The 27,932-nt window shown below is 37.5% G+C and overlaps 2 protein-coding genes across 2 annotated transcripts; both read right to left on the bottom strand.

The window, feature by feature from the left end:
* Positions 1-3,124: 3,124 nt before the first annotated feature.
* On the bottom strand, positions 3,125-13,205 carry abhd8a (abhydrolase domain containing 8a). Its single transcript, XM_060894520.1, has 5 exons — positions 12,966-13,205; positions 8,222-8,994; positions 7,720-7,890; positions 7,216-7,432; positions 3,125-6,291 (listed from the first exon to the last, which is right to left on the bottom strand). Exons 2-5 carry the CDS (start codon positions 8,974-8,976, stop codon positions 6,064-6,066), a joined length of 1,371 nt encoding a protein of 456 aa, XP_060750503.1. The 5' UTR covers positions 8,977-8,994; positions 12,966-13,205; the 3' UTR covers positions 3,125-6,063.
* Positions 13,206-13,658: 453 nt separating this feature from the next.
* LOC132862373 (cathepsin Z) lies at positions 13,659-17,418 on the bottom strand. The gene is made up of 6 exons (XM_060894402.1): positions 17,174-17,418; positions 15,804-15,967; positions 15,037-15,216; positions 14,664-14,814; positions 14,391-14,556; positions 13,659-14,064 (listed from the first exon to the last, which is right to left on the bottom strand). Exons 1-6 carry the CDS (start codon positions 17,368-17,370, stop codon positions 13,951-13,953), a joined length of 972 nt encoding a protein of 323 aa, XP_060750385.1. The 5' UTR covers positions 17,371-17,418; the 3' UTR covers positions 13,659-13,950.
* Positions 17,419-27,932: the final 10,514 nt, after the last annotated feature.

Raw genomic sequence — 27,932 nt, 5'->3', positions numbered from 1 at the left:
ATATCCAGTGCGTTGAATTATTGAGCCAAAACAACGAATATGAAATCCTCACAATCATTTGACTCGTTGCCACAAATGCTCCTGTAAACACACATTCGTTACAAAGCCAAAGCGGATTGTGATTTGTTGACATTCCAAAAAACAGAACCGCAATGGTTTCTGCACATTTCTTTCTCATCTAATACTAGTAAATTGACAGTACAATGGCCCTTGGTTGCGCAGTAGGTGGGAATATGAACTGGAGAAAAGGATTTGTTCACAAATTGTACTGGAAGGAGCACTGAGCCAGACAAAACTCAGTCAAGGACAGACCTTTGACTCATTATATATACATCTATGCAGGGTGCCTTTCTGTGTTTAAATTAGAGGAGCGCGCTCAAAGGAGGAGATCTATTATTTCCATAGCAAAAGACCACACGAGAGCTCTAAAGTGTTGACCTGATGTGTCACCTTTTTTACATGCATTATAGAGACTCTTAAAAATGTTGACTTTTTTCCTCAGTAGGTATGCAGCTAGTGGGATCTAGTCCAGGTGAAATTTCTCATCTGTCGTTTTTGACTTCTGAAGTCGTGTGGTGCAGGCCAAGAAAACCAAAATAATTTGTCCATTAGAGTGACTGTATTTGCTCTGCTATGAGTATTAATAGCTTCAAGAACAAGGAGTAAGGGTGAGTAAGTGCAAAGTAACCTGACGCTTTTTCTTGCGCTTGTGTTTGGGGTGTAATTGAATACGAATATATTATTCGGAATAAATGGATAACTTCTTCTGAATGGATACAAATAGCATGTCTGTGTGTGCGTCAGACAAAGCAAGGAATTCTTTGACTCATGTGTTAAAGCTTCTGTGTAAAACCATTTACTTTCCTGAAATACAGTATAAAACCTGTGGACATGTCAAGTGACACGCAAACTCCACTGTATTAATTTTCATTCATTTTTTTACTACATGACATTCTGTTTATTTCAGCCATTTGATTCTTGGTGTGTTTTTATTGTGTCAGGATATCACACAGAAAGTGTATTATGTTACAGCTTCTGTCTCAAGGGTTGTGGCCTTTGTGCTTGGTGCGAACACAGGAAACTAGTAAACATAAAAAAATTAAAGGTGGAAAAAAGAGAAAAGGCAAATTTCTTTGATTTTGTTGGCACCAAAAAAGGCAGTTTGCTTGGCAAGTTTAATCAAAACTTATGATCATAGGTTATTGATTGGAGTAAACAAAGCACACACACACACACACACACACACACAACATGCTCTGTTTTTAGTGTTAATCAGCTTCTCCCTGGGCACGACTGTTCACACGATGGAACCAATTACTCGTAACACAATCCAACACCAACACACATCCAGAGGAAACTTCACCCGTTTTTACTGAGGCTTAACATGTTTATTTAGTTCCCTGCATAACTTAAGCAGCTCACCAAGGACATCCTGACATGGTTTTGGTTGATGCTCCTGTAAACATTTCTGTATAATGAAGTGGTAGAATAATGTGTTGCACGTACCTTGCGAGACAGACCAGCTCCGGGAATATGTCTTATTAAATTAAACTGCACAATCGGAAAGAGTTTGTGATCTGCAGGTTAGATATGATTTTAATCTATGCAGCTATGAGTAAGCGCTTTGAAATTATATAATTGAAATGTCATGCACTGCCAAGAGGGGATTCCAGGTGACACAGTCATCAGAGGTTTTATATTCCATGTGCGAGTTGAGAGCTGACTTCATATTTGATGATTTACTAAGCACAAAAATATGCAAGAGGGTGGGGTGATCATGTGGCCAAGCATTCAGTATAAAGAAAACGCTCTGAAGCTGTTGTGATGATGACTCCTTCAAGAGCGTGGGATATAAATATTTGGCGGTTTCTTGTGCTTCAGGGTTTCCTGACGACCATTTAGGCTTTTCCACGACAAAGATTTGGGCTTTACCACGAATTAGGACCATTCACAGAGAAATGTTTAAAGAGTGTCGCTCTCAGCTTTGTGTTGAATCAAAATGTGACAAAAACAAGATCCTCATGTGGATCTGGAGGTAGTGAAAGGTAGCTGGAGGTAGTTCATAATAGCTACTGAATAGTATTTTTAAATATGACTAACTGAATAAACACTGAGTTTAAGTGCTTAATACACTGAGGCCTCACAGAGTTGCAAACAAGTGCAGTTCAATTGTACTGTAGAGGTTTTCTCTATCAGCAGCGCCGTCTAGTGGGGGCTTAGAAACTGGCACACTGGTTCCAGCTTTATTTTCATTGTGCAGGGTTTCGAGAACCATTTATTTAGGAATGGCAGATTAATGATTAATGTTGGACTTCATATTAGTCTGTAGATCGAAAGCTGCATATGTAGATCAATTAAAGGAGAAAAATCCACCCTTAATGGCACTCTTTATCATTAACATGTCATCTCCAGTGGCATTCAAGATTTTATCATTAAATATTATCCACAATGCCATTCAGCATCATAGCTGCTGGTAATATGTGATTTAGCCCTCGCTACATCTCTGCCCTCTACAACCCCACAACATCACTCCTAGTAGCATTGCACTTGTCATGGCACAGATCGCTAACGTCTTGAGCCGTACAACACAACTGTGTCGTATATAAACTCACTGCATTCTGAATTCAGTGTTTCTCTGTGTTCTGTGCTGTCTCCTATTTCCAGATTAGAAGAAATCCAAGCAAAACCTGATCATTATCCCATATTTGTGCGATTGTTAGATCCTTTTTTTTTTTCTCCTATTAAACTGAATTTCAAGATGTCATTAAATATTTCAGTACAAACAGAGTTAACGTTTGGAACTTTCCTTTAATTTCATAGCTAAAAGGGAAAAAAAAATTAAAGAGGGATGTAAATAATACTCACCATTTTGTATGATGGATCCATGCTTTTATATTAAAGAACTCTCAATTTGTCTTCAAGCCATTCAACAAACACAGATCTGCTTTTTTTTATGTTGATATAAATTAATTGAGAAATTGAGAAAATAGTTTTTATTTTCATTTTTATTATTTTATATATTCACACATTTCAGGCAGTGTGTATATCATAGATAGTATAACATAGATCTCTGGCATAGATTGAACCACAGATGGCAGTACACTGGAGCACTGATACTGCACACACACCCACACACACACACACACACACACACACACACACACACACACACACCGAGGAAGAGCAGGAGGACGAGTCTTTCATCTTGGACGTCAAAACTGATCTCCTTTCTTTCTAACACTGAGCCAAGTTGTAGAGTCACTTTGCCTTTCCTTGATGTTCACTTGTTCTTCAAGAGAAACTTCTCAATCTTTCAACACCCTTTTACAGTATGCTGTCCTTCTTGTTCAGAAACTGAACCTCCATTCACTTGTACAGACATGTACTCACACTGCACCTAAAGCTGTTTACCTCCAAATATTTTGCACTCTTTATTAGTGTCCAGTGCATAAAAAACGCATTTACTTACCAGAGGTTTCAGAGGTTCACACTTACATCTGGCATAATTGTTAATCGTTAGTACAATTGAATAATTGAGTTATTATATAGTTTTGAATTTTGATGATGATGATGATAAAGTGAAACAATGCATATTTGTCCCAGCAGTTATTATGACACAGAAGTGTTAATCAACCGAATTAAAGATCGAACACTTGTGATTACCCAAGTCCTTATACTGTATGTAGAATTTAGGATGGATGTACAGTACACCGGATCACACCTATGTCTATTGAAGAATTCATCATTCAAGGGTTAAAAAATGACACTGCTTGCATTCTGCATAAAACCTGTATCTCGTGGCTCACTCTGGAATGTAACGGTCAGAAATGCCATGCATATCCACGCTACTTGTGCTTTTGCAATGGTTTCACATCACCACATGGTTTTGACTAAGAATGAATAGAATAAAAACCATTGTCTTGGGAAGATATACAGTATAGAGCTGCTCGAAGCAGTGTTCTTCAATTTTGCATGCATAATGTTTCTATGCAGTGATTCTAGTACAATAACCTTTAAAAAAAATATTTCCACCTGGACCTTTTTGTGTCAGACCTGAAAACACAGATAATATTTAATGCTGTTTAAATACTGTGTTTAAATTTAAAGTGTTCATGACTCATATAATAAATATATTCTAATCGACCAAGAGATTCAAAGATTGAAATAAGTTTTCCACAAAGTTTTCCATGTATCCCTTTTATCCTTTTGCTGAAAAGAAATCACAAGAAGAAGAAATGTGCGTTGCATTCATTCATTCATATGAGATGTTTTTGGCTTTGAAATAATAAATAACGCAAAAATCTGCCTTGTTTCACCCATTTCACATTCATTTAAGATCTAAAATGAATGAATAAGCTTGAATGCAACATTTCCATTTATGGGATATCTTAGATCCTATTATCCAGAGTGACTTTCATTTATCTTATTTATACAATTGAGGGTTAGGGGCCTTGCTCAAGGGCCCAGAAGTTGCAGCTTAATAATATTGTAATCGCCCAAACAGTATAAATGCATCAGTTTTAAACCATGATCCCATTTACATAAAATCTGCTATGAGAAAAAAAAACGTGTTTCCAGAGGACACTGAATAAATTTGATTTCGTACATTATATCAGTGTATGACATGGGAAAAAAAACAATGAAGGCAACGCACACTGAAAATTATGTTGCTATACAATGCAGTTCCAGCATCCATTACCCTGCACCGACCAAGCCTTCATCTTTTTTTTACCATTCGGACGTTGAACCGTCTGTTGTTATGGCAACCTGCACATTCATATATCCTCAATCTGTTCCTTAGTCATGAGTCACCATCTCTGTGCTTCTGTTTATTTATAAAGTCAAACCCTGTCCCACTGCATAATCACTTGGTGTGTGTCAGCTGCATTTGTATGAATGCTGTAATGTGACACTGATGTTATTTTAATCTCTGGTTGTTTTCCAATGTTGCTTATTGTCTTGATGGTAATATATAACAGCGTTACATTTATATTAACAGTATTTTGTTTTCCTAGCTTATTCCCTGTGTATAAACCATATCATCATCACCAACATCCTCTCTCTCTCTCTCTCTCTCTCTCTCTCTCTCTCTCTCTCTTCCTTTTCCTCTTTGTGGCAGAGCTGTGAATGCACCACCAACAAATCTTTTCTCGTTGCTAGGAGACATGAAAGTGCTCCTGCTGACAGAATTTTATGCTCATTGCATTTGTGTTCACCCTTCGGCCCTGCACTTAGCCACAAATCTGCATTAGTTTGTTTGTTTAAAGAAAACATATCAATTCATGGCAAAAAAAAAGCCCATTATAGCAGGTTATTTAACTGTAACAGTGATATGTTAGTATTTTAGTTATGTTCTACATAACTGCCTCACTTATACAAGGACTACAGAGGTAACGTCTTCAAATTAAATACGCATGTTGGAAGTTATTGTTTTCCCTTCCAGCCTTCTTTTTTTCTTCATGGGACTGTAGGCATGTGTTCCATGGGAAGACAAAATCACTACTCTTTTATCCCTTATGTTAATTATCGGTGTTACAAAAAACAGCAATGTTTAGGAACATCTCTCTCCCCGCTCTGATGCACTTATGTGGCCTAGAGCACAGTAGATCACACAATAGATTTTATAAGCAATGCGTGAGCATGGGGACGGCTCTGTAATCCAGCCGAAAAATCAGCCCATACCTTCCCACTTAGAGCACGAGCACTTAAAATCGGCCCGAGTTCATCCATCAGGCAGAGCTTTAGTCCTTTTGCTGATATACCACAAGAACAAAAGATATCTGTCCAAAGGTAGCAGAGAGATGTGAAATGTAATAAACCATGATGGTCTGCTCTGAAATTAGTTTTATGCTTTCATTTTTTTTCTTTTGTCCTCTGACCTACTTCGGCAGAGTCACCTCTTGGACCTTTCTTGCTGTCTTGGTGCAACCAGCTCGAACGCTCAGCTCAATCTTCAGCTCCAAAAAATTAGCTTTCAGCCTGGGTGATCACTCCACCTCATGCAGCCTGCCATCAAGAGCCTTCTGATCAGGTTTGCCCTACAAAGACACCACTCATCATCGCTTATTTGTTTACAGGCTTGTTGGTTTTTTGTTTGCCAGTGTTTTCGTCAGTCACGGTATCTGTAGTAACAGTCAGAACAGCAGGTGTATCATCTGCACAATCCTTTCTGGTGATGTCTGGTTCCCAGAGAAAGAACTCATGCAGAAGTGTGTTGACTGTGTCTGGGCATTCCATCATGACCATGTGACTGCCCTCTTCAATCACTTTCAAGAAGGCAAAGAGGAGAATCTAGAAATACACATAATGTCAGATTTTTGGTTAAAAAATAATCGCTGGCAAATAAACTCAACTGTTCTTTATTTGCACCACCTGTACAACTGCTCCTTCATGCAATTATCCAATCAGCCAGTCACGTGGCAGCAGTGCAATGCATGAAAACATAATGAAGTAAAGACAAAAGTTCAATTAAAGTTTATTGGAGCATTTGGTGCCAGATGGGCTGCTATGAGTATTTCAGAAACTGATTTTCATGCACGACTATCTTACAAAATGCCTTGAGAGACATCCGAGACCACACTGCCTCAAGCTGATAGGATCACTACAGTTACTCCGATAATCACTCTTTACAACCATTAAGAGGAGTCTAAGGTTACTGTGGACACACTGAAGACTCCGTGGTCTCACTGAACCTGTACAGTTGATAATTGGGAGAAGACCAGCCGTTTTAACCCTTTCACATCTTGTTTTAAGCAGTTTATGGTTAGATTTCAATTACGCGAAGCATCCAGCATACAAATCCATGTGAAGTCGCCGTTACTATAGAAATGCTAACATATTCAAATCAGTGTAATATAAAACTTTCACAGTCGGAACTGCTGACAGAGCTGCTATTATATTATATGCGTTCTGATTAGTCAGTTTTGAGAATTTACTAGTGCTTTGGTAAAAAAAAATAAATAATAACACTACTCAGTAAAATGAAAGAAAGCCTTTGTTTCATTCAGTAACCATCTGTCACGTCTGTGGGGACATCGGCATATACGTAATGCTCCTTAATGAACAATACATTCATTACAGCACAGAGATCTAGTTGTTTATGGTTATCTTGCCATCTATAGTGTTGTCTTTAGGGTAGAAAATCCCATGACGTAAATCATTAAATGAGAACTATTTTGATAAATCTGCGTTTTTGTTATCTACATTTCACCGTACCTCAGCCATTCGTTGGTCCTCATCCATGGGCACAAACTTGTCATAGAGGCCGTGCACGAGCAAAATGGGGACAGTAAGCTCAGCATGGTACACCTCGTCTCCCTCAGGCCAGTACTGACCACTCATCATGGCCCGCAGCACAAACGGAGACACATTAAATGCATTGCCCTCCTTTAGCATCTGTTTCTCTTTAGCTCCCTGTCTAGCAAATCCAGCTCTGTGGAAAAAGCAAAAGTAAGCTTGAGAGAAAAAAGACTAATAATGCAAAAGCGATATGCTACCAAAAATAAGTACTGTTGGGGTACAATATACCTGCTTTGCTACCACTGTAATGACATTACATTATGACATGCCATTACATTACCTACTAATTTGGTGAGTTTGGTGTGAACCCCTTTATAAGGTATTGATCCAGCAGTAAAATCTTAATTCCACTCTAAATCCCTGTGCAGTTGAAGCATTATTTAAGTGTCTGCACATTTTATGTAAATGTGAAGAACGTACTTGAGGAAGCTCCATGCGAGGCAAGGTGACAGGCAGTGCAAGACACAGGAAGGTAGCTGGAAGATGGAGCAGAGACTTGGCTCCAGCGCTGTGGGGCCACCACCGTTTATCATAACCACCTTATGTACCTGCTCTGGGTACTCATGTGCTAGGAATGTGCAGAATGACACCCTGGAATGAGGATAGTAAGGGCTTCAATTAGATTTCAAGTACACAAAAAAATTAAACACTGCCTTTTAAACAAGAGACCTTACTTAAAACTCTGTCTCTAATCCCATCCGGTTCTCTTAAAACTCCCGCTTTCTTTGCCCTCTTTTCTCCTTATTTAGGCTAAAAGATTCTCCTTGATTTAAACCGTATTAACTAAACATTTTAGTTACCTTTGCATGTGAACATGAAGAGCTGATCCAATGTCAGCAATTTTCTCTAGCACATTTTATTAACATGCATTCATGTGTACATGTGTATACATGTTTCCTGAGAGAAGCATGCCTAAGCTCACCCGTATGAGTGACCAATGAGGATGTTGCGCTTGCGGGCATATCTCTTAAAAATGGCACGAAGATCCTCAGCCAGGGCGTAGAATGTGTAAGCAGCCGCTATCTGAGGTGCCGTGCTGGCTCCATGCCCTGCCAGGTCTGGCGCGATGACCTCGTAGCCCAATTTGGAGAAGAAGTCCAATTGACGACCCCAGATGTCCAGTGAGCCTCCAACGCCATGGATGAAGAAGAGTGCCACGTCGGAGTGTGTCCCCTTACAGCTGCTGATGCATCTCTCTGAGTCAATAAGAACTGTGCGCTTGGGCTTCCTCCTCCGTCGCCTGGGTGGCGGAGCTGGTTTCTGCTGGTCTGAAGCCGTAAGAGTAGGAGGAGCCGGCTTGGGTTCTGGAGAGGAAGGTGCAGTAAAGTAATCAGCAAGCTCCAGCTCCACGGTGCTGCACTGCTCCACATCTCCATTGGGGCAATGTAGAATCTCTGCACGCAGCACGTCACCCAGGTTCTCAATTACCAGTTGCCCGTTGCGGTAGACTGTGATCTTGCGTTTGCAATGCACACTGGTACCCTGCTCCTGCTTTAGCTCAGGACTGGCAGGACGCTCTGGCAGAACATGGCGAACACGCAGTACACGGCCTGGCTTCACCTCTACAAACTCAAACCCATCAGATGGAGCGGTGTCCGATGAGTCCACAGGCAGCACCGTATTTCCACTTTTGCCTGTCAGGCAGCATAGGATGCCTTCTGTGATGCTAGTCAGCATGGCGCCCACTTACCTGGACTAATGTATAAAGAGTCTAATTAGTGTCATCTACACATCAGATTAATTAATTACAGGATTTAGAAACCATCACATACGGTCTGATTTTAAACATACACAGAGTTTATTTCAACTATAAATCTTATGCAATCTGGACATATTCACAGTTTTCTAACCTGTCCAATGCAAGAAATTGGTCAAGAAATGAAAAAACAGTTCTGATTGGTTAAAAGGTGTTAAACTAAGTTTCTGTAACAAGTTAGATGAGAGATAACACTGGTAAAGTCTTCAGGACAGCGGATTATGTGTTTTCTCATGTAATGAGATTCACTCAGTATCATTGGTGGCTCGATGGTTAAGGCAGGTTGTAATTTTAATTTCCAGAACTGCCACAGTTGGGTCCTTGAACAAGATATTTAACCACAAACTGCTAAATTGTATCTTCACTCAATTTTAGGACACTTTGGATAAATAAGATAATGTAAATGACATTATCTAGACAATACTAAACAAATCCCACCATTTAAATCCCCTGAATATGTTCTTGACCTGATTTCAGCTGCAGTACAGTACACCAGCATGGACACTAAGCATTTATATTGCAGCGTGGGCTTTTGTTTTGTGCCCTAGAGAAAGAGAAACTCACACAAAAGAGGCTGCGTGCAATTGCTGATGTGGTGCCTGACAGCTGCTGTCAACCGACAGTGTATAAGGACATATTTAGCAGCATTGGCTGCAGAAAAGCTTTCAGTAAATGACAGTAAAATCAGAGTAAAAATTTATGACAGTAAGATCACACTCATACATATAAACATTCCTCAACTGCTTTTTTGATTTAAACATGCTTTCATCCTGAATGGAAATCTTGTCAAATGCCCACTACAAATAACTGTAATCAAACATAATTAAGACCAAACACTCACCCACATTAAAGATCACTTATTCCATTCGCATTAGCCGAAATGGTAATATGATATGGCGCATGCAGCTTAACTGTGCTGTAAGTGACAACGAGGACATGTCAATTCACATTTTGACCTTGCCATTAATCTAAAAATACCCAAGGCTGCTAAAAATCCACCATGCTTCTTTTGGGTGCTGAGAGAAATGGAATGATGGTACAATTGATGGACCATCATACAGAAAAAGGCTACTCTGGGTTGTATTTCGAATGAGAGTGGATGCCTGCCTGCTTACTGTTGTGTAATCAGGCCACTTGTACAGGCAGACAATAGTCTAACTGGATTTCTACTTGGCAGGCTATGTGTTTGTTGTACGGTTGTTGCATTCAAAGCACTGCGTAACATAATAGAGACTCTAAAATGATTTGACTGTAGTGATATTTTTTCTAATACACAATTTTGCACAGATAAACACAGGAGACTTCGGGTACTATGAGGTCTTCCACAGCTCCAGAACAACTTTCCTTCTCTTGTCATTCCTCCTATTTAAGTCATTGTAGCACTTCATTTCTCCTGCTCACCAGAAGCTTGGAGTTGCATTAGTCAGCAGCCTGGCTTTTATAAGTGCTGATGAGAGCTGACAGACTAATAATTAGACAGACAGAACGCAGAGTCCTAAGGCCTGTCGATCGGTAATTCACAAATAGCATTCAGAGCAGCAAGCAGAAATATGAGCACTTATCAGGCCCGTCTCTCTGATATACGCCCTGTCAGTCTGCCTTTTTTAGGACAACATAATAACACCTGCATCTCCCAGTCGTGCTCTCTGTTATTTCCCACAGCTGTGTCTCCTACAGCCACCCCCAGCTTCCTCCACTCATTTTTCCAAGTGATGAGCCATGCATTATTTACAATGAATTGTTTCTGTTTTTTTTTTTTATTTCAAATTGGGAAAAGTACTCGCAAGGAACCATCCAAAGCATGGCTTAAAATAAGTCCAGATCCCAAGAGACTAAATAAGAATATAAAAAAGTGCTTTTATGCTTTTATCTAAGGAGATACGATTTGCTCTCCAGTTCTCTAGCACGGAGAATTATTTTGTTGGTGATTGTACAGGAAGAATCCCCTTTAGTGCATTAGGGCCAATACAAGCTTCAGGCCATCATTGTAGAACAAAATGTTGTACCAGTGTGTCCAACAACTGGAGGAAGAACTACTTAAGTTCAAACAATAGTTCTCATTTGATATGCATGCTTAAAGCTTAATTATGGTCAGTGCATCCTCAGATCCTCATGCTGTAATTACAGCCCATACTTATAAGTCCCACCACCGTCTGTACTAAACGGAACATATCCGACAGTTGAATGATTTTTTTGTATTAATTAGACAGCCTTCAGAACCAGGAATAAAAACAAAAACAAAATGCATTGCAAAGCCATCAAAAAAATTTTCTTGTTAGTGTGAAACACAGAATAGATCTTCATGCAGTTTGTGTTATTAGAAGACTCCATGCATTCAGTGAATTAAATTATTATTATATATTTTTTGAGAGTTTCAGGGACTCAGGAGACGTAAGGATTCTCTCAAATTTGAAATGCATAATAGGGGTGTGTAATCATGTTTTCTTGTCCATTGTCTCCCTGTCTTTGAGATATAGAGACTTGTTTTAGTTCTAGATAACTTTATAGGCGTTTATATTGCTCAAGGACATCCTAACTACCCTGCCTTGCTGACAGATACTGCATTGCACTTTCCCAACTATCGATTGGCAAAAGAGGGTATCCTCTGACGTTCCCACTCTGCGTTAAAATCAATGCTATGGACAAGGGGAATGCTAAAGGGAAGAGTTTTATTCAACCAAGCTTCTGGAGCAATACCCTGTTAAAACAAGAGAAACCATCTTAAATCATCTAAATCACTTGCAAGTACCGTTTAGATTTTTGTAGTATCTTAATATATATCCTTAGAATGCAAATGATCTGTTTCCTCTTAGTTTGATAACACTGGCATTAATAACGGTATATAATCAAAGGCCAATTTGCTGTAATACTACACCTGTTGAACGAATTGGTGGCTGCAAGTTCATTATGGGACACGATATTTACACTAATGATTACCATTACTAATGATATTACGCTAATGAGGCAAGATTCCATTTAGAAAAAAAGGAAGGATCAGATTATCCTGCAGTGAGTGTGCAGTTCACCCATTTCCCTCAGGGAAGCTCAATAAGAGTTGCACCTAGATCAATACTGGAGGTAGACAGTGAAGGCTAGCACATAGGTATGGGGTTGGTTTATAGAGGCAAAAGAACCTGTCAATCACAGGTCCACAACAACCCATGAACCTGTGACGCATCTTTGAACCATACAAAATGCAATATTAAATCCAGTTGTCTGTTTAAAACCTGTTGTCTCAAGGTCAATTGCTAGTCCAGTGCTAGTTTTTAGAACAACTGTTAAATGTTTTTAAACAAATTATGACTTAATAATATTTAATCAATAATATTTAATATCTTACCTGGTAAGTTTATACTAGAACAATGGAATTAAGTTTACATGTCTTATATATGGATAGAGAATATATGTATAAAAAAATTGAAATACAAAACGACTAGAGTATGTAATGTTATACGTTAATGGTTGTAAATAAATAAATAAATAAAGTGGGACATAAATAGTGTGAATGTGCAAGAACTCCTAAGAATCTTTGCATAACGCCTGAAATGTAACTGAATAAAAAATACATTGTCTATACACTACTCAGGTTCCTTGAGATGTATAAGGATGAGTGAAGATGACTGAAATGAATGTATATAAACTAAAATAATGTAGTTATGTGTTCTGTGGTGTGTAGGCATGCAGACCCATCATGTTTAACACATATGGGAACATACAGTACAATGATGCACTATACACTGCAAAATTATTCCCTAATATTGTTAACACTGTTTGGTGCTGAAGAAAAGCCTTTACATTAAATATTAACTGCGCAGTTGACTGATCTAGACTACAGTGCATCATGACACAGCATTTATGTATTAAATATCACAGCATGTCTTGTTTTTAATGCTTTAATATCATTGCTCACCTGGGATGCTTATTCCTTAGCAACGGTTTCCAGGTCTGCAGAGATGCAGCATCCGCTCGCGGAAAAAAAACCACCACCAGTTATGATGTCTCTAATGTACATGCAGTCCAGAATTGCAATAGGACCGGATTCTGCAAAGCACATGAGAAACCACTGGCATCCTTCACATCCAAGTGTGTATTATAGCGAGAAGTGCATAGTGATAAATGACCCAGAGACTCCCGCCGTGACAGGGGCGCGTCTCTGCCCAGCATCCCCGTTTCGCAGTGCATCCAGGGCGGGTTAGTTACTAACCCGGTGCCCTTGTTTTCTGCAGTCGGGGAAGGCGGGGCTTAGCAGTAGAAAGTAGCCAATGAGACGCGCCTGTATTCTGTTGCTAAGGTTGTCAGCCAATAGGAAGCAGAGGGACCGGTACATGCTAGCACTGATGTAGAAAACTGTACTGAGGCAACAAACATCACAATATGAGATGCTCATTAAAAACAAATAACATAAAATCTTGTTCTATATTGGGTTAAAAACACCGTGTAAATGATTAAAGTGGATGTTTTGTGTTAAAATGCATATATGTTTGTTGTTTATTATAAATGTGTGATATAAAACGAATGTTGTTTTTCGTAGCCGAGTTGCTTAAAGACTGTTTTTTTATACAAACAATTTAACATCCAAGTTTTAAGAATGTATGTTTATTTTTCCATAAGCAATATTGTTATCACGCTCCTAAATTCTGACGCAGCATGATTAGAAAATAACAATTAAAAAATATAAATATTTTACAAAACAAGGTTATTTTAAGAAAAATAATTCCAAACATTGTAATAAACAATAAAGAAAACTATTGATTTCCATAACCGCTTCATAATAATGCTTAATACACGTTAAATAAAAAAATTAATCATATTGCAAACACATTCTCATTCATTGCACTCAGTTGGATTCCTTTCTGGACATGTGGACAGGGTCACTCTCAACAGTTGCTCTTCCTCTAGGCCACTATGGGGTCTCCATATGCACAGGATTGCTCGATGGCAAGATTGTACCAGTTTCCTTTACCCGCTTTATATGCGCTGGTGACTATCCTTGCCCAGCCTGCATCACCCTGTGGAGACATGTACAAATTACTGCTGCTAAAATCACAGCCACTATATACAGCTCATCCATTAACATACTTCATTGCACTGTGTCATGCTAGACAGATTAAGGTCTTAGTTGAGGTGCCTAGTATCCTTTTCAGACATTAGGCTTTTAATAAAGTGTTAAAGCTTCTGATAATATTCTGGGTTATAATTCTAGGTTAACAGCTGATCCAAAGCCAGGGATCAGTAAGTAAAAATATCAATGAAAACAGTGATCTTATATGATACATATATGGCCCTGTTCATATACAATGCTGGCTGTACAGAAAAGATGAATGGTGTAGCTCACCCAAAACTCGCCCCAGGAGTTTCTGACTATCCAGTACTCTATTCCATCATCAGTGACTCCCCATCCCGCCACAGATACGATGTGGTTCGTGAGTGGGATGACATGAAACTCTGCAAAGACGCCTCCCTTATACGCCTCGAGACCTTTAGTTGCCATGATTGCACAGCTGCCATGCAGAGAGGATGGAGAAGGAAGGAACAGGTTCAGGTTCAGATTGCATACAATCACTGTAGTAAGTGCTTACTGACTCCATATATAAAGTAGGAAACTTGCCTTATTGGGCCATTTTTGTAGATCTCAGCTTTCATCCGGTCTCGTTCTGAAACCTCACCGTAGTCTCCTACTTTCCACAAAGTGTAGTTTTTCACGACAGAACAGGACCCGAAGAATGAGCAGGTGCCACATTGGTTAAACGGATCACACTCTACATACACAGAAATTTGGAAAATGATGCCACTGTAAATCCCTAATGAAATTAGGCCGACATATCATTACTGATTTATTACAGATCTATATAATATTACATTTAAATGTAATAAACACATTCATTAAATATATCTGATGCTTGGTCACTTCTTTATGTGCATATAAAATACATATATTAATCATAATCATATGGGTGTATATAAATGGACTCTGTACTTACTTTGATTTCTGGCCTGATAATTGTTGCAGGTTTCATCTGGAATGCCCTTGTGATGTGCGTAAGCATACACACCCAGGTGATCGCCTCCAAAACAAGACCCTGCCCCTCCACAATCAATTACATTCTGGACGGAGAGATAAGCTGACGGCCACACGCCTTTCCTTTTGATGTTTATACGATCTTATGAGGAAAAATAAACAAGGTGCTTTGATTGCAGAATATTTTTTCTCTCTTGAAGACCAAAGGAATGCAGCTTTTCATGTCATAAGGAACCTAGAATGTATTAACTGCTCTGTCCTCACTTTCCCATGACATAGTGGACCACTTACTGAAGATCACATACACGTGAACTAAATAAAATAAGTGTATAAAATAACAACTAATATTTGTCATAGATTGTCATGTGTCTAAAATTGTCTTAGATTAGGCTATTCCACATAACCTTTGAATTAAAGCCAGATATATTTTCACAGCTCCTGTTACAGAAAATTAATCACATTAATGTATACCACAACACTCTGGACGAGCCTTTTTGCTCCTTTTACCCAGTACAGCAATAACCACATTTTCCCCCCATAATGCTGACTGGTCAATAGTAGCTGTTGGTTTTGTTCAGTTGCTATATGATGCACTTCATTCCTTCTCCACACACACTGCATAATATATGATATAATAACTTCTGCACTCTAGGTCTAGCTCTTCAGGCTGTACAAAAATTCACCTGGGATTCAGACTGTGTTAATTATATATTATAGTCCAGGTTGTACCTGCAAGGGCACTGGTGGAGCCCATGGCCCAGCAGGAGCCACAGTACTGAGGGATATGCTGATTTCGTGTCACACTCACATAGTTTTTCCCATCAATGTTACGCCAGTCCCAGACAGCAGGGAGCTCAGTGATATTCAAGTACTCATAAGGTCTAGGATAGGTTCTAAAAAAACATGAAAAAAAAACTTTAATCCAAAAACTCTTTTATCTCTATGGATTAAAATTATCTCTATGGATTACTGTAATCAATTTTTTTCACAATTTGTCATAATAAAAAAAGACCGATCAATCACACAAAAAGTAAACAAAATACCACAGAAATCTGACATTTTGTTTAAGATGAAGAACACATACTTTTTGTTTAAGTAATATTTAATATAGTAGAATGTCCACAATACAAGATAGCTCGTGTTAGAAATGAAATATTAATATTATTTTTTAATCTGTTTATGTTGAGCATCTGCAATACTATACCCACTATATGTTACTGCTGTAGAGACAATAACAAATGAGAAGAAGCACATTAATATAAACGTGATTTCCCTTACAATGGAGTCTCCATGTTAAAGTATAGGTGGTTATACCAGGGGTCTCTATGTTAAAGTATAGGTGGTTATACCAGGGGTCTCTATGTTTAAAGTATAGGCGGTTATACCATGGGGTCTCTATGTTTAAAGTATAGGCGGTTATACCAGGGGTGTCTATGTTTAAAGTATAGGTGGTTATACCAGGGGTCTCTATGTTTAAAGTATAGGCGGTTATACCAGGGGTGTCTATGTTTAAAGTATAGGCGGTTATACCAGGGGTCTCTATGTTTAAAGTATAGGCGGTTATACCAGGGGTCTCTATGTTTAAAGTATAGGCGGTTATACCAGGGGTCTCTATGTTTAAAGTATAGGCGGTTATACCAGGGGTCTCTATGTTTAAAGTATAGGCGGTTATACCAGGGGTCTCTATGTTTAAAGTATAGGCGGTTATACCAGGGGTTGATGGGGAAAATTGGAATAAAAATAAAAGAGTAACTACATAGGTAAATAAAAAAAATAAATGAAAAAAAAAATAATAGTATGTAAATGAACAAATGAATAAAGAAATACTAATGAAACATAACAAAAAAAACCATAACACTTGGTTATACCCTAAACATGTTGGTTTATAGAACGATAAACCAACTCCATTAACCAATCAGAATCGAGAATTCGAAAGCGCTGTTGTACATACATTCCTAAAGCTGCGTAACATCACGTGTTTACTCTTAGTTTTTACTTATTTAAAGAAAGCTGTGACTTACACCATAGACACTGTATAAAATGTAAAAGTTACTATGATAACGATTTAAATGTTTTTTCCCTCCAAAACATTTAGTTACCTAATAAACGTAGGTCTGTTGAACTTGACTGGTTTGTAGCAGGAACTGGATATTATATCGACACAAATTACATCCAAAACAAATAACAGCCAAAGTAAAGCACAGGTGATGAGAGTCATGGTGTGCAATAAATCCTCAAAGCGGCCGCGTATCAAGTGCGCAAATGTAAATATTGGCCATGAACATCCACAATGCATTGCGCGTTCCGGTCTAGCCCATGCTAGAGCCGAGTAAAGCCGAAGTTAAAACCGAGTGACGCCGAAGTTAAAACTGAGTGAAGCCAAAGTTATAGCCGAGTAAAGCCGAAGTTATAGCCGATTAAACCCGAAGTTATAGCCGAGTAAAGCCGAAGTTATAGCCGATTAAACCCGAAGTTATAGCCGACTAAAGCCGAAGTTATAGCCGATTAAACCCGAAGTTATAGCCGAGTAAAGCCGAAGTTATAGCCGATTAAACCCGAAGTTACAGCCGACTAAAGCCGAAGTTATAGCCGATTAAACCCGAAGTTATAGCCGAGTAAAGCCGAAGTTCAAACCGAGTGAAGCCGAAGTTAAAACCGAGTAAAGCCGAAGTTATAGCCGATTAAACCCGAAGTTATAGCCGAGTGAAGCCGAAGTTCAAACCGAGTGAAGCCGAAGTTATAGCCGAGTGAAGCCGAAGTGAAAACCGAGTGAAGCCGAAGTTAAACTCAAGTGACGTAACAAAATGTCGTCGATAGATGGCGGTAGAAGCAAGGACACACAGTGTGTCAGGCTTGGAATTCAAAATCTGAAATTTGTTACTCAATCTAGAAAAAATTGAATAGTTATCTACAATAATTATTCGTATATTATAATTTTATCTTATCTAATCTAAATATTTAAAATTACTTGTTAAAAAAAATGTTAAATCTTACAAAATACATGACAATGTATTTAAATGTCCCCCAAGGATGCACAGAGAGTATAAGTGTATATATATATATATATATATATATATATATATATATATATATATATATATATATATAAATTATTAGCATGTTACTAGTGCAGATTAAAGAAAAGCAGCTTCAGATAAATTGCATGCAAGAATTCTGTTCAGAAACATCCATAGACATGTCGCATCTTCTTTAGGTTTTTGCACTATATCCATATAGTTAGGTTCTTAGACAATATCTGTCCCTTTCGGAAATGATTCTGTCGTTATTACACAGGTGTTGTCACCTGGAGTTCATTACCATACATAGCCAAGAGTAAAATCAGTAATATAGATATCAGCAGTAGTTATAATATTGATAGCCTTTTCTCTTAACATTGTTGCAGGCCTTGGACAGAGTAGGATAGATTTATTGGCTATACTTTCGCATAATTAAATTGTTCTTATTAGTATAATAGCTTAGGGTCATTACTTCACGTATTGTCTAGTCAGCAAAGGGCATTCGGTTGAGATTGCCATGTGATTAAATTAGACACAGCAGAACTCCTGTTAACAGCAACCCATCAGGAGCGCTTTCCAAACTTTCCCTGTAATATAATGAGAGTAATTTGGATCATTTAACATAAGATGGAATCCTATGGTAAAAGCACACAAGGAACTAAATAAGCAGGTTTGTTTATTAAAGTATAACAGGAGAAAATTAGATTTGGCAGTTAGATCAGTTAGGAGTGTATTAGACAAAACTCATTAACTTGATGTATATAAAATATAAATTTTAACTTTTTCAAATCGTAAAGAACATGCAAAATAAATGATTAGTCTGAATTTTGGTTGTTTATCTTTTTGAAAGGTTATTTATTTAATACACATGATTGATTATTACATTTCTAAGAGACAGAGCCATGAAAAATGTATTTGTTATAAAACACAAGCACGTAGAAATATCTGCATTTCTCATGAACACTGATTACACATGAACACTGATGTTAGTTGTTCAGTAGGTGGATGAAATGAAGATCTGTGATCCAGCTGTGTGGTTTATATTTATGGATTGCGATTTACTACAGAATGATCTTATTGAACAGGGTCAGTGGCCCCTGAGTGATCCCTTGAGACCATTAAAATAATAATCTAGGAAGAATGATATGAAACTGAATGAAAAATATATTTATTTAAACAGCATGATTCTGGGTTCTGACTGGTTAGAAGGTGAACAGGTGATACATACTGCTTCACTAATATAGTAACTTATATAATTCACAGGGACTTGTATTGCAGATATTCCACATGCTGTAATTTAAACTATTGATAATATCAATGTGGTTTAAAATGGAACATATACAGCACTGGGGGCACGGTGGCTTAGTGGTTAGCACATTTGCCTCACACCTCCAGGGTTGGGGTTCGATTCCCGCCTCCGCCTTGTGTGTGTGGAGTTTGCATGTTCGCCCCGTGCCTCGGGGGTTTCCTCCGGGTACTCCAGTTTCCTCCCCGGTCCAAAGACATGCATGGTAGGTTGATTGGCATCTCTGGAAAATTGTCCATAGTGTGTGATTGTGTGAGTGAATGAGAGTGTGTGTGTGTGCCCTGTGATGGGTTGGCACTCCATCCAGGGTGTATCTTGCCTTGATGCCCAATGATGCCTGAGATAGGCACAGGCTCCCCGTGACCCGAGGTAGTTCGGATAAGCGGTAGAAAATGAATGAATGAATATACAGTACTTTTGTGTCTCAAGGACTAATGCTGTGTCTTCAGGACAGAGCTTTGTGATTTCTCTGTAATATGACAAGACACATTTTTTGAAGCTTTTGAAGAAACGGTTGCTTATAGATGCTTTAAAGTATGTGATATAACTCTAAACTTTAACGTAGAATGTATTAAACACACACACACACACTTTCACCCATGGTTTGTTCCCTACATCATCCCTATATCAATGTTATTTTAATACTGCTTATTCCTTAGTGGCCTGTTCATATCTTATTATCTTATTGCTCCAGTGTTTAAATTATATCACATTTATTTTCAGTTGACATCAGAATGACTCTGTGACTGTGTGCTTCAAGCTTCTCAAACATTGTACTCTCAAATTATGAAGCCTGGATTTCATTAAATGGCAGCTTTTTGACTAATGACAATGTAGTGTGGAGTTTTTTGTTTTTTGATCTGTAAATCAAACATTCAAAGTTGCTAAAATCTTATGAAAAGATATCAAAAGATTAAATATATTAGGTTTTTAATTGGTTAAATAGAAAAAGTTAGATACTTAGTTAAAGCAAGAGCACGTTAGACTATATATCATCATTTGGATAATTTTAGCTTAGCTTTTTTGTTGTTTTTCTTTTCTTTTTTGTTCTATTATTGTTTTGTGGTTGAGAAAGGAACTATGAGGCTTTTTTAATTTTTATTTCACCTTTGCAGAACTTATTGGCCATTTTCCTTCAAATTGCTATTTATGGGTCTGATTTATCCCCCAAATAATTACTGTGTAATGAAAGCAAATGACAAAAGGGCGTATTTTGCTTTTTAATTCTTAATCCGTCAAATAATTCATATGTCAGTTTAAAACAAATGAACATGTCAAGCCCAACAATCCCCAACACCACTGTATCATCTGAGCTTTAATCATATATATAATGATATATATAATGACTTATAATGATATTTTCAGAAATTGCCACTTGTGTGTTTACACCATTACAGCAATATACAATAATTAACATGTTTTTATCTTACAGTCTATCAGTTGTGGAGACATTTTCCTGTAGTTTAAAAAGATGCAAATAAATAAAATATTAAAATGGTTTCAAATGTAATATTTCAATATTATAATGTTTAATGTTTCAGTGCTGAAGCTGCTGCTGACCACTGTGGTCTTTCTCATGGTGTTTTCTTATCATTCATGTAAAGCATGGCTTATTTAAACAGTCTATTAAAATCTTTTGATAGATACAGTATATGATAAAATACTATAGATATTTACCTGATCAAAAGAAAGAAAAAAATCAGAAGCAAATGCAACTTTGTTACTCATACTTAAGCGTATGAAGCGTATGAAGTCTTTCCTTAACCTTCATTCAATTATACAATTAATTTATCTTCCTTCAAAAACTTATATTTTATATCAGTTTTAATTACTGTTAAGTTCATGTCATATGTGTAAATATGTGTATTGCTCTGATTGATTTGAAAACGAAAGCTACAACATCTCTTAACACTCTGACTTTCTCCAGCTCATACAGTATGTTTAGTAGCTTTTCTTATCGTTCTTCTTACAATTATCTTCTGAAGCTTTGTTTTGTAGCACTTGGGTCATTCTCTGTGCTTGAATTTTATAAAAGCACCCACTTGTTTTGAATGTAATAAACCTGTAGAAACTGCATGAAGGTAGTAGCATTACAGTGTAATGTTGTGTATTAAAGTGAGCTAAAAGCTTTGAGTGGTTAGCTCTTAAGTGCAGATTTTCAATGTATAGATGGCTTTCAATAATGGAGATAATGATGGGTAACTCTAGTACTCGGAAGTTAACAAGGCATCATGAATGTTTTACATTGATGTTTTACATGATGGTGAAGATTATTAAAGTGATACTTAAAGTTTCAGGAATCTATGTAAACCGCACTTTTATGGTCCTTTTATGGTTCTTCACAATGAATTGGGACCTTTGTGATATTACGTTTTTAGTAATTCCACAGTGTCTGAATATAAGAAATAATAAAATATCTGAGTCAAACCTCACTGAATTATGAAATATCCAGTGATGTGCTTTACTTGTTACAGTAGAATTGTCTTTATTCCAATATCCACATTATAAACTTGCTCAACCTGTTAATGCCATCATTTACAATCAATGTTTTGTGCATTAAATACGAGTCTTGTGATCAATCATATTGGGGAGATGGATAATCAAAGTTCCCAAACCTTGCCAAGGAAAGAACATGGGTCAAGAAAGTAGCGTGCATTTTGATTGCGAGCTTAACATCTCCTGAATTATGGATCGCAGGCGTATTGTTTCCTGGTGTCTGTTAGTCACAAGGACTTGGCCTTTTGGAGTATAGCATTAAAAACTATCGACATCAATCAATAGATGCCACTTTGCTTTGTATTGATTGACTTTCTGCCACTATAGCAGCATTGCTGGTCATTTGCTTCCTGAAGAAAATTGCCTGAGTAAAGTAGCTGTGTTAACAAGAGCAAATGAGCTCATGTTGTTCTGTACCAGTCAGGCATGACAACTGCTTCTAGAAAATCACAAGTCAGTTATATGTCAGATAGCTGTGTGTCTTCAGTGAAATCGGTTCAGTTACAGATTTCTGGAAGATAAAATGCAAGCGACAAATCAACTTTTTTTTTAGTCTAAATGCAACAGTAAAATAGACTGGAAAAAAACTCAAACATACTAAGTCCTGTTGGGAAGAATTTATCTCTGCAACCATTAATAAATCCTGTCTCTTTTACTGAATAAATGTAATAAAAGTGAATAAAAGTGCAGTTCATTTCAGCAAGTCAAATCCATGCATTACAAGGAATAAAACAAAAAAAAAATAAATTAATAAAAAACATTTTTGTATTTACGCTATTATTTTAAAATGAGATAAAACCTTTCCTAACCTGGTAGACTCAAGGATATTATTTCTGTTACTTCTCAGAACAGAGCAACCTTCACTGTGAACTTAGTGTCACGGGACATTCATGTGCATTCATGCAATTATCAAATCAGATTTGCGTTTATATAAAAAAATCGTGATTTTAGTGACTGTTACCTGGTTGTTAGTGATAGACAGGCTGGTTTGAGAGGCAGCTCTGGATGAGGAAATGCTTTGCTGATGGACTGTCAATAGCTCATACTGTAGTAACTCTTAAAATAAGCCCACTTTACAACTGCAGTGAGCAGACAAGCATGTCAACGCATAGCACATCGGACCTCGCAATGGATGGACTACAACAACAGAAGACTTCATTTCATTCAGGCAAGAACTAGAGCATGCCATCCCTCCCAACGGAGAGCTTGATAAAATGTGCTCTCTTGGACAAGTGCCCATGGATGGCTGTGGCATGTTTGGGATTTATACTGAGGCTCCAGTGGGCACAGGCTAAATGAAAGAAAGCTTTTGAAGATTGAGAAGATTTAGAATCAATGAGAACACATTTTTTTGTGAAGTAAACAGTTAACTGAAGCTCCTGTCCTGCATGATTTATTTTCTGTTCTGCAGCCACATGGTTGGCTGATTGGATGATTGCATAATGTGAATGTTTACTAATAAGTTGGTTGGAGGGTGTATATTTAGTTAAAATTCCAAATGTCATCTACTATTACTTTGATTTTACCCAGGGATTTTGGCAGAATTGACAGTAATTATGCTGTCCCTCCAGGATTTTGCAGAGTTTTTTTTTGTGATTGCTGATTTTACTGAATTCTCGTATGCAACTTTAGAGATCTTTATGCCTTTTTTTTTTTTTGTTTGTTTTGTGCAAAAAACTACATGAGCTGTAAAACAAATGAGCTGTATCTGTCACAAAAAAGACAGATGGTTACTAAGTCATGTGCATATCAAAATACAGTTTAAAAACCCTATGAGTGTTTCACCATGGTTTCTGTGCCACCGTGCATTAGCAAACATTTGCCTGGTTTGGCCATAAGGTTAACACTTTGACCTAAGAGGATCAATATGCAAGATAATTGAAAATAAATAAATAAATAAATAAATAAATAAACCACAAAAAAACACAATAGGTTGGTCTCTCCATTAGATCAGTATTGAAAATGTATGAATCTTCTTGGATTTGAAGGAGGCAGTGAACTTTCTTATGCGTTGCATTTTTTTTGAGGAGTGGTTTAAGATCCGTCTAATCGTGCCTATAACTAGTAGACCTTCAGAGTAAGGCTCAGTGCGGTTAGTTCCTCCAGAAAAGGGTTCATCTGAAATCAGATTTTTGTTTTGCAGAAAAAAATTGCACTAGTTGAGAAATATTGTTACAAAAAACTATATCAAAATTGTCACTGGTTGCATTTTTTTAATTATTATTTTTGCTCGTAATTCCTTAGTTGGCTATAGGACTGATATTCAATGTCACACTTCCTGCAAAGGGTTGGTACAAACAATGTGTGTAATCCTGGTATGTTTATCTGATCTGATAAAACCAATATGATCCTGACTCATAGCCAACTTCTAAGATATTTATGAAACAGAAATACAAAAAGGAGGCTACGGTATGTCACTGTAGCTATTCATAGTTGTAAGGAAGTTGTTAGGCACTAAAAGCAACAAAGAGGTTAGATACAGTAGGCTAATTGCTTTTAGAAAAACAGTAGTGATGTAATTCTATGCCTAAAAGTGATCCTTAAGTAGGTTATAAGATAATGTAGAAGCAACACAATGTAGCACCAGCTCTTCCTTCCTAATCAAAACCATTAGAAGCCAACTTAACATAAATCATATTTATTATAGATGAATATTTAACAAACTTTGCATTACACAGAGCTTGATTTGATAACTTGAATCAATACCTTGTATGAGGGGAAAAAAGAAAAAAAAACCCACCAAAATGCTTACGGTAAAATAAGTAAATTAATGCTAGATGCTCAGAATGACTGAGGGAATTTCTATTGTATGTTTTCTGAGAACATATGAGTAACTATATGGATGTCCTTTATGTGTGTTTCCTATAAATAAAAATAAATCCAATTACAAATATAGCCTGTAGGTGTAGCAGTTGTGGACTCTTTAGTCCAGGAAGACATGATGGTCTCTGATTCATATGGTCATTAGAGTTGAGTAGAGTAGTAGCCATGTATTCTGAACTGAATCACTCATAATTGTTTGTCTACATTCTTCCTGAAGTGGCTTCCTCTGTTTTTCCTGGTTTTGTGTAGATCTAAACAATCACACTACTAAAGTGGACAATAATGTGATTGGCTCCCAGACACGGATCCATTTCTCTAGAAGACTCTTTTTTTTTAATGAGCACAAATGAACTTCCCCTTCAGACTAGATCTGTAGATCCGCCTCCCCTTGATGCTTATTGGTTCTCGGTTTGATCGAGTAGGTAGTTAATGCGCTCTAATTGGTCAGAGTTTCATAGCGTCGTTGCAGCCTTGTGGAGTTTTGATTGAAGTGAGCAGAAAAAATCTTTTAGTCCAGTGCGTCGGCTTTAAAGGCGAGCCCGGTAAATACGCACAGTAAAACTTGATGTTAATATGCTCTGGCACAAAAAAAAAAGGCTTTTGGACAGTGACTTTTGGGTTTGGCTTGTTCGGGCACATGGCTGATGGATAAACTTGATCAAGTGTCCTGGATGGAATGGAATAGGAACAAGAATTAAACTTAACTACAAAGCAGAATGTGACTTCTTCTTCCCTTTTTTTTCCGACTTTTTTAGTTATTAAAAAACAAACAAACCTTGGACTTGATTAGCTGGATCTTGGACTGGAATTGGGAAGCAAAAGTGAGAAAATAAAAGCAATATTAAGAAGAAGATTTTTAGGATCTTATGCGTGCGTAATAGTGCGGTTCCCGGGTGCGCGCATGATGCGGGAGCGCAGCAGAGACAGTGCGGGACGGAGAGTTCTGTACGGAATAGCACAAGTTTTGTTCTGACTGCATCTCTTTTTGCATTTCAAGCTGGGTGAGAAATCTGCAGGGCGATGGCGTCTGAGGTGGTGTGTGGTCTGATCTTCAGACTGCTGCTGCCCTTTTGCTTGGCGGCAGGTGAGTAGACACAAAAAAAAAAAAAAAAGGCAAACATAAAAAGTGATGAGAGATGAACAGGGCAATGCGTAAAGAAGTCATCGAGCTCCTATTGCTCTGATACCTCCAGCTGCCAGATAAGGTGATGTTAGTGTCTGCTGTCAAATTGTAGATTTGAGTTTTAGTGGCTTTAGTGACAGCACATTTTACACACTGGCACACAACACAAACAGTACTGAAATATATACAGTGTTGAATTAACACCTGCAGTGTTGAATGAACACTTACAAGTCTTACACTCTCATCTGTGCTCATGTGTGACCAGCTGGACCTTTGTACACACTGTCGGTGTTAACTGGAATATGTTTCTATGTTCCATAATTGCAGTTGATGTAACACTTCCTCTGACGTTATTTGCACCTTTAAAATAGATTGTAGACTCTAAATTATTTAGCCAGACATAGATATATTAAGGTGTTTTTTTTTCCAGACCAATTACAGCTTTACATCCTCAGGCAAATAGGATCTGGTCCTTGTCACTTGTGTCCATTTATTTTTTACTAAAGGTGCATGTAGTGTAGCTTTTATGGTATTTACAGTGTAATTGTATACCTTAAAGCACACTAGATCGACATTTGCTGGTGAAATACACCTAAATATATACAGTATATAAATATATTATGGGATACAAATAAATACTGTACCATCCCAGGGAAAGGTAGAGAGCGTTTAAGATTAGGATATACAATCTTTACATATACAAAGGTTTTACATTCTGACATTTTTAAATGCAAAACGTAATTTAGCAGCGTTACGTTATGAGTCCAAAAATAGGACTCTCATTAAAATTAAGTTTGGTAAGAACAAATTCAGAAATATCCTTTCAACATTACAGCGTTCACGTTTGGAAGTAACGAAGAGAAATAATCTATAATACATCAAAAGTGAGTTATAGTGTAATAGGTATTTATTATATTTGCGTACAAGGTCATGTGTGTCCAGCTGGACTTTATGTACACATTGGATGTGTTAGAAAGTGCTCTTCATTCACCGGTTTATGTGCATCACAATTTAAGATTAATAAGTACAGTCTAGTCAGAATTATTTAACCTAGAATCAATCTTTAGGCCGTATTAGAATATTATGCTGTTGACCATGTCTGTCAGTATGTAATACCGTACAATACACACTGTATAATCGTATAGCCCAGGCTTTCAGCTTTAAGCTGACACACAGGCTATTGATATGTTCGTATGTCAGAAAAAAATTTTCTAAGTGTTTTTTAACACAGATTGCAGTCTTAATGGCAGTGGTGCTTGATTGCTGTCAGCTCAAATGGGAGATCTCTAATGTTTTTGCTAATAGTGCAACGCGGGCACAATTATCGAACTGGACCCTGTGTACTGCCTGATTCACTTGTATTCCTGTATCCCATCAGACATCAAACATCTAGCACTTCATTTTAATGCTAGCTGTAATCAACAAGATAATGCCCCCTTAATTTCTATACTTGATGGCTTAATTTGATGTACGGTTGACCACAACGGACGTGAATTAACGCATTGACACCCATAAGAGTCATCCTCTCAGCCTGCCCACAGAGCTTTCTGTAGATAACATCCACTCAACTGTATAGGCCGATAATGTATCGTTTGATAGCTTGAGAAAGTCTGCTCTTTTTCCTCAGAAAGCAATTTCACTGAACCATGGAACGTCTACCATTAATCGCTGGAAAGTCGTTTTAACCGCATGAATTAATAATGTGGCATCAGAGGAGAGAAAAACTGGCTGCCCATTATCGTAAACACACCTTTAATATTTGATGATTTGATTTTTTTAAAAGTGAGGATAAGCAGAGGTCAGTCACAGGAATGTGCGGTAACGGGAAAAAAAAAACATGACAGGAACTTGACATGGCTATTGGAGACAAATGCATTGTGGAAAATCAGGAGCACTTGTGTTTGTAGACGTGTCCAGGTGATAAATACGCTGTACCCAACGCTGTTGGGTTGCTACTTTTAGACAGGTACAGAGGTGTAAGTTATTGTTGTGTGTCTTTTTCCAAAGTACAAAGATGACGTTAGATATAACGACTGACCAGTATCACACGTTTTAATGAAAAGCAATGGCATTTTATGCTAGATTTGTAGTGA

This window comes from Tachysurus vachellii, chromosome 1, assembly GCF_030014155.1.
Source record: "Tachysurus vachellii isolate PV-2020 chromosome 1, HZAU_Pvac_v1, whole genome shotgun sequence".
Taxonomy (NCBI): Eukaryota; Metazoa; Chordata; class Actinopteri; order Siluriformes; family Bagridae; genus Tachysurus; species Tachysurus vachellii.
Note: the sequence above shows the minus strand (reverse complement) of the source record. Positions and strands in the feature narration are given on the sequence as shown.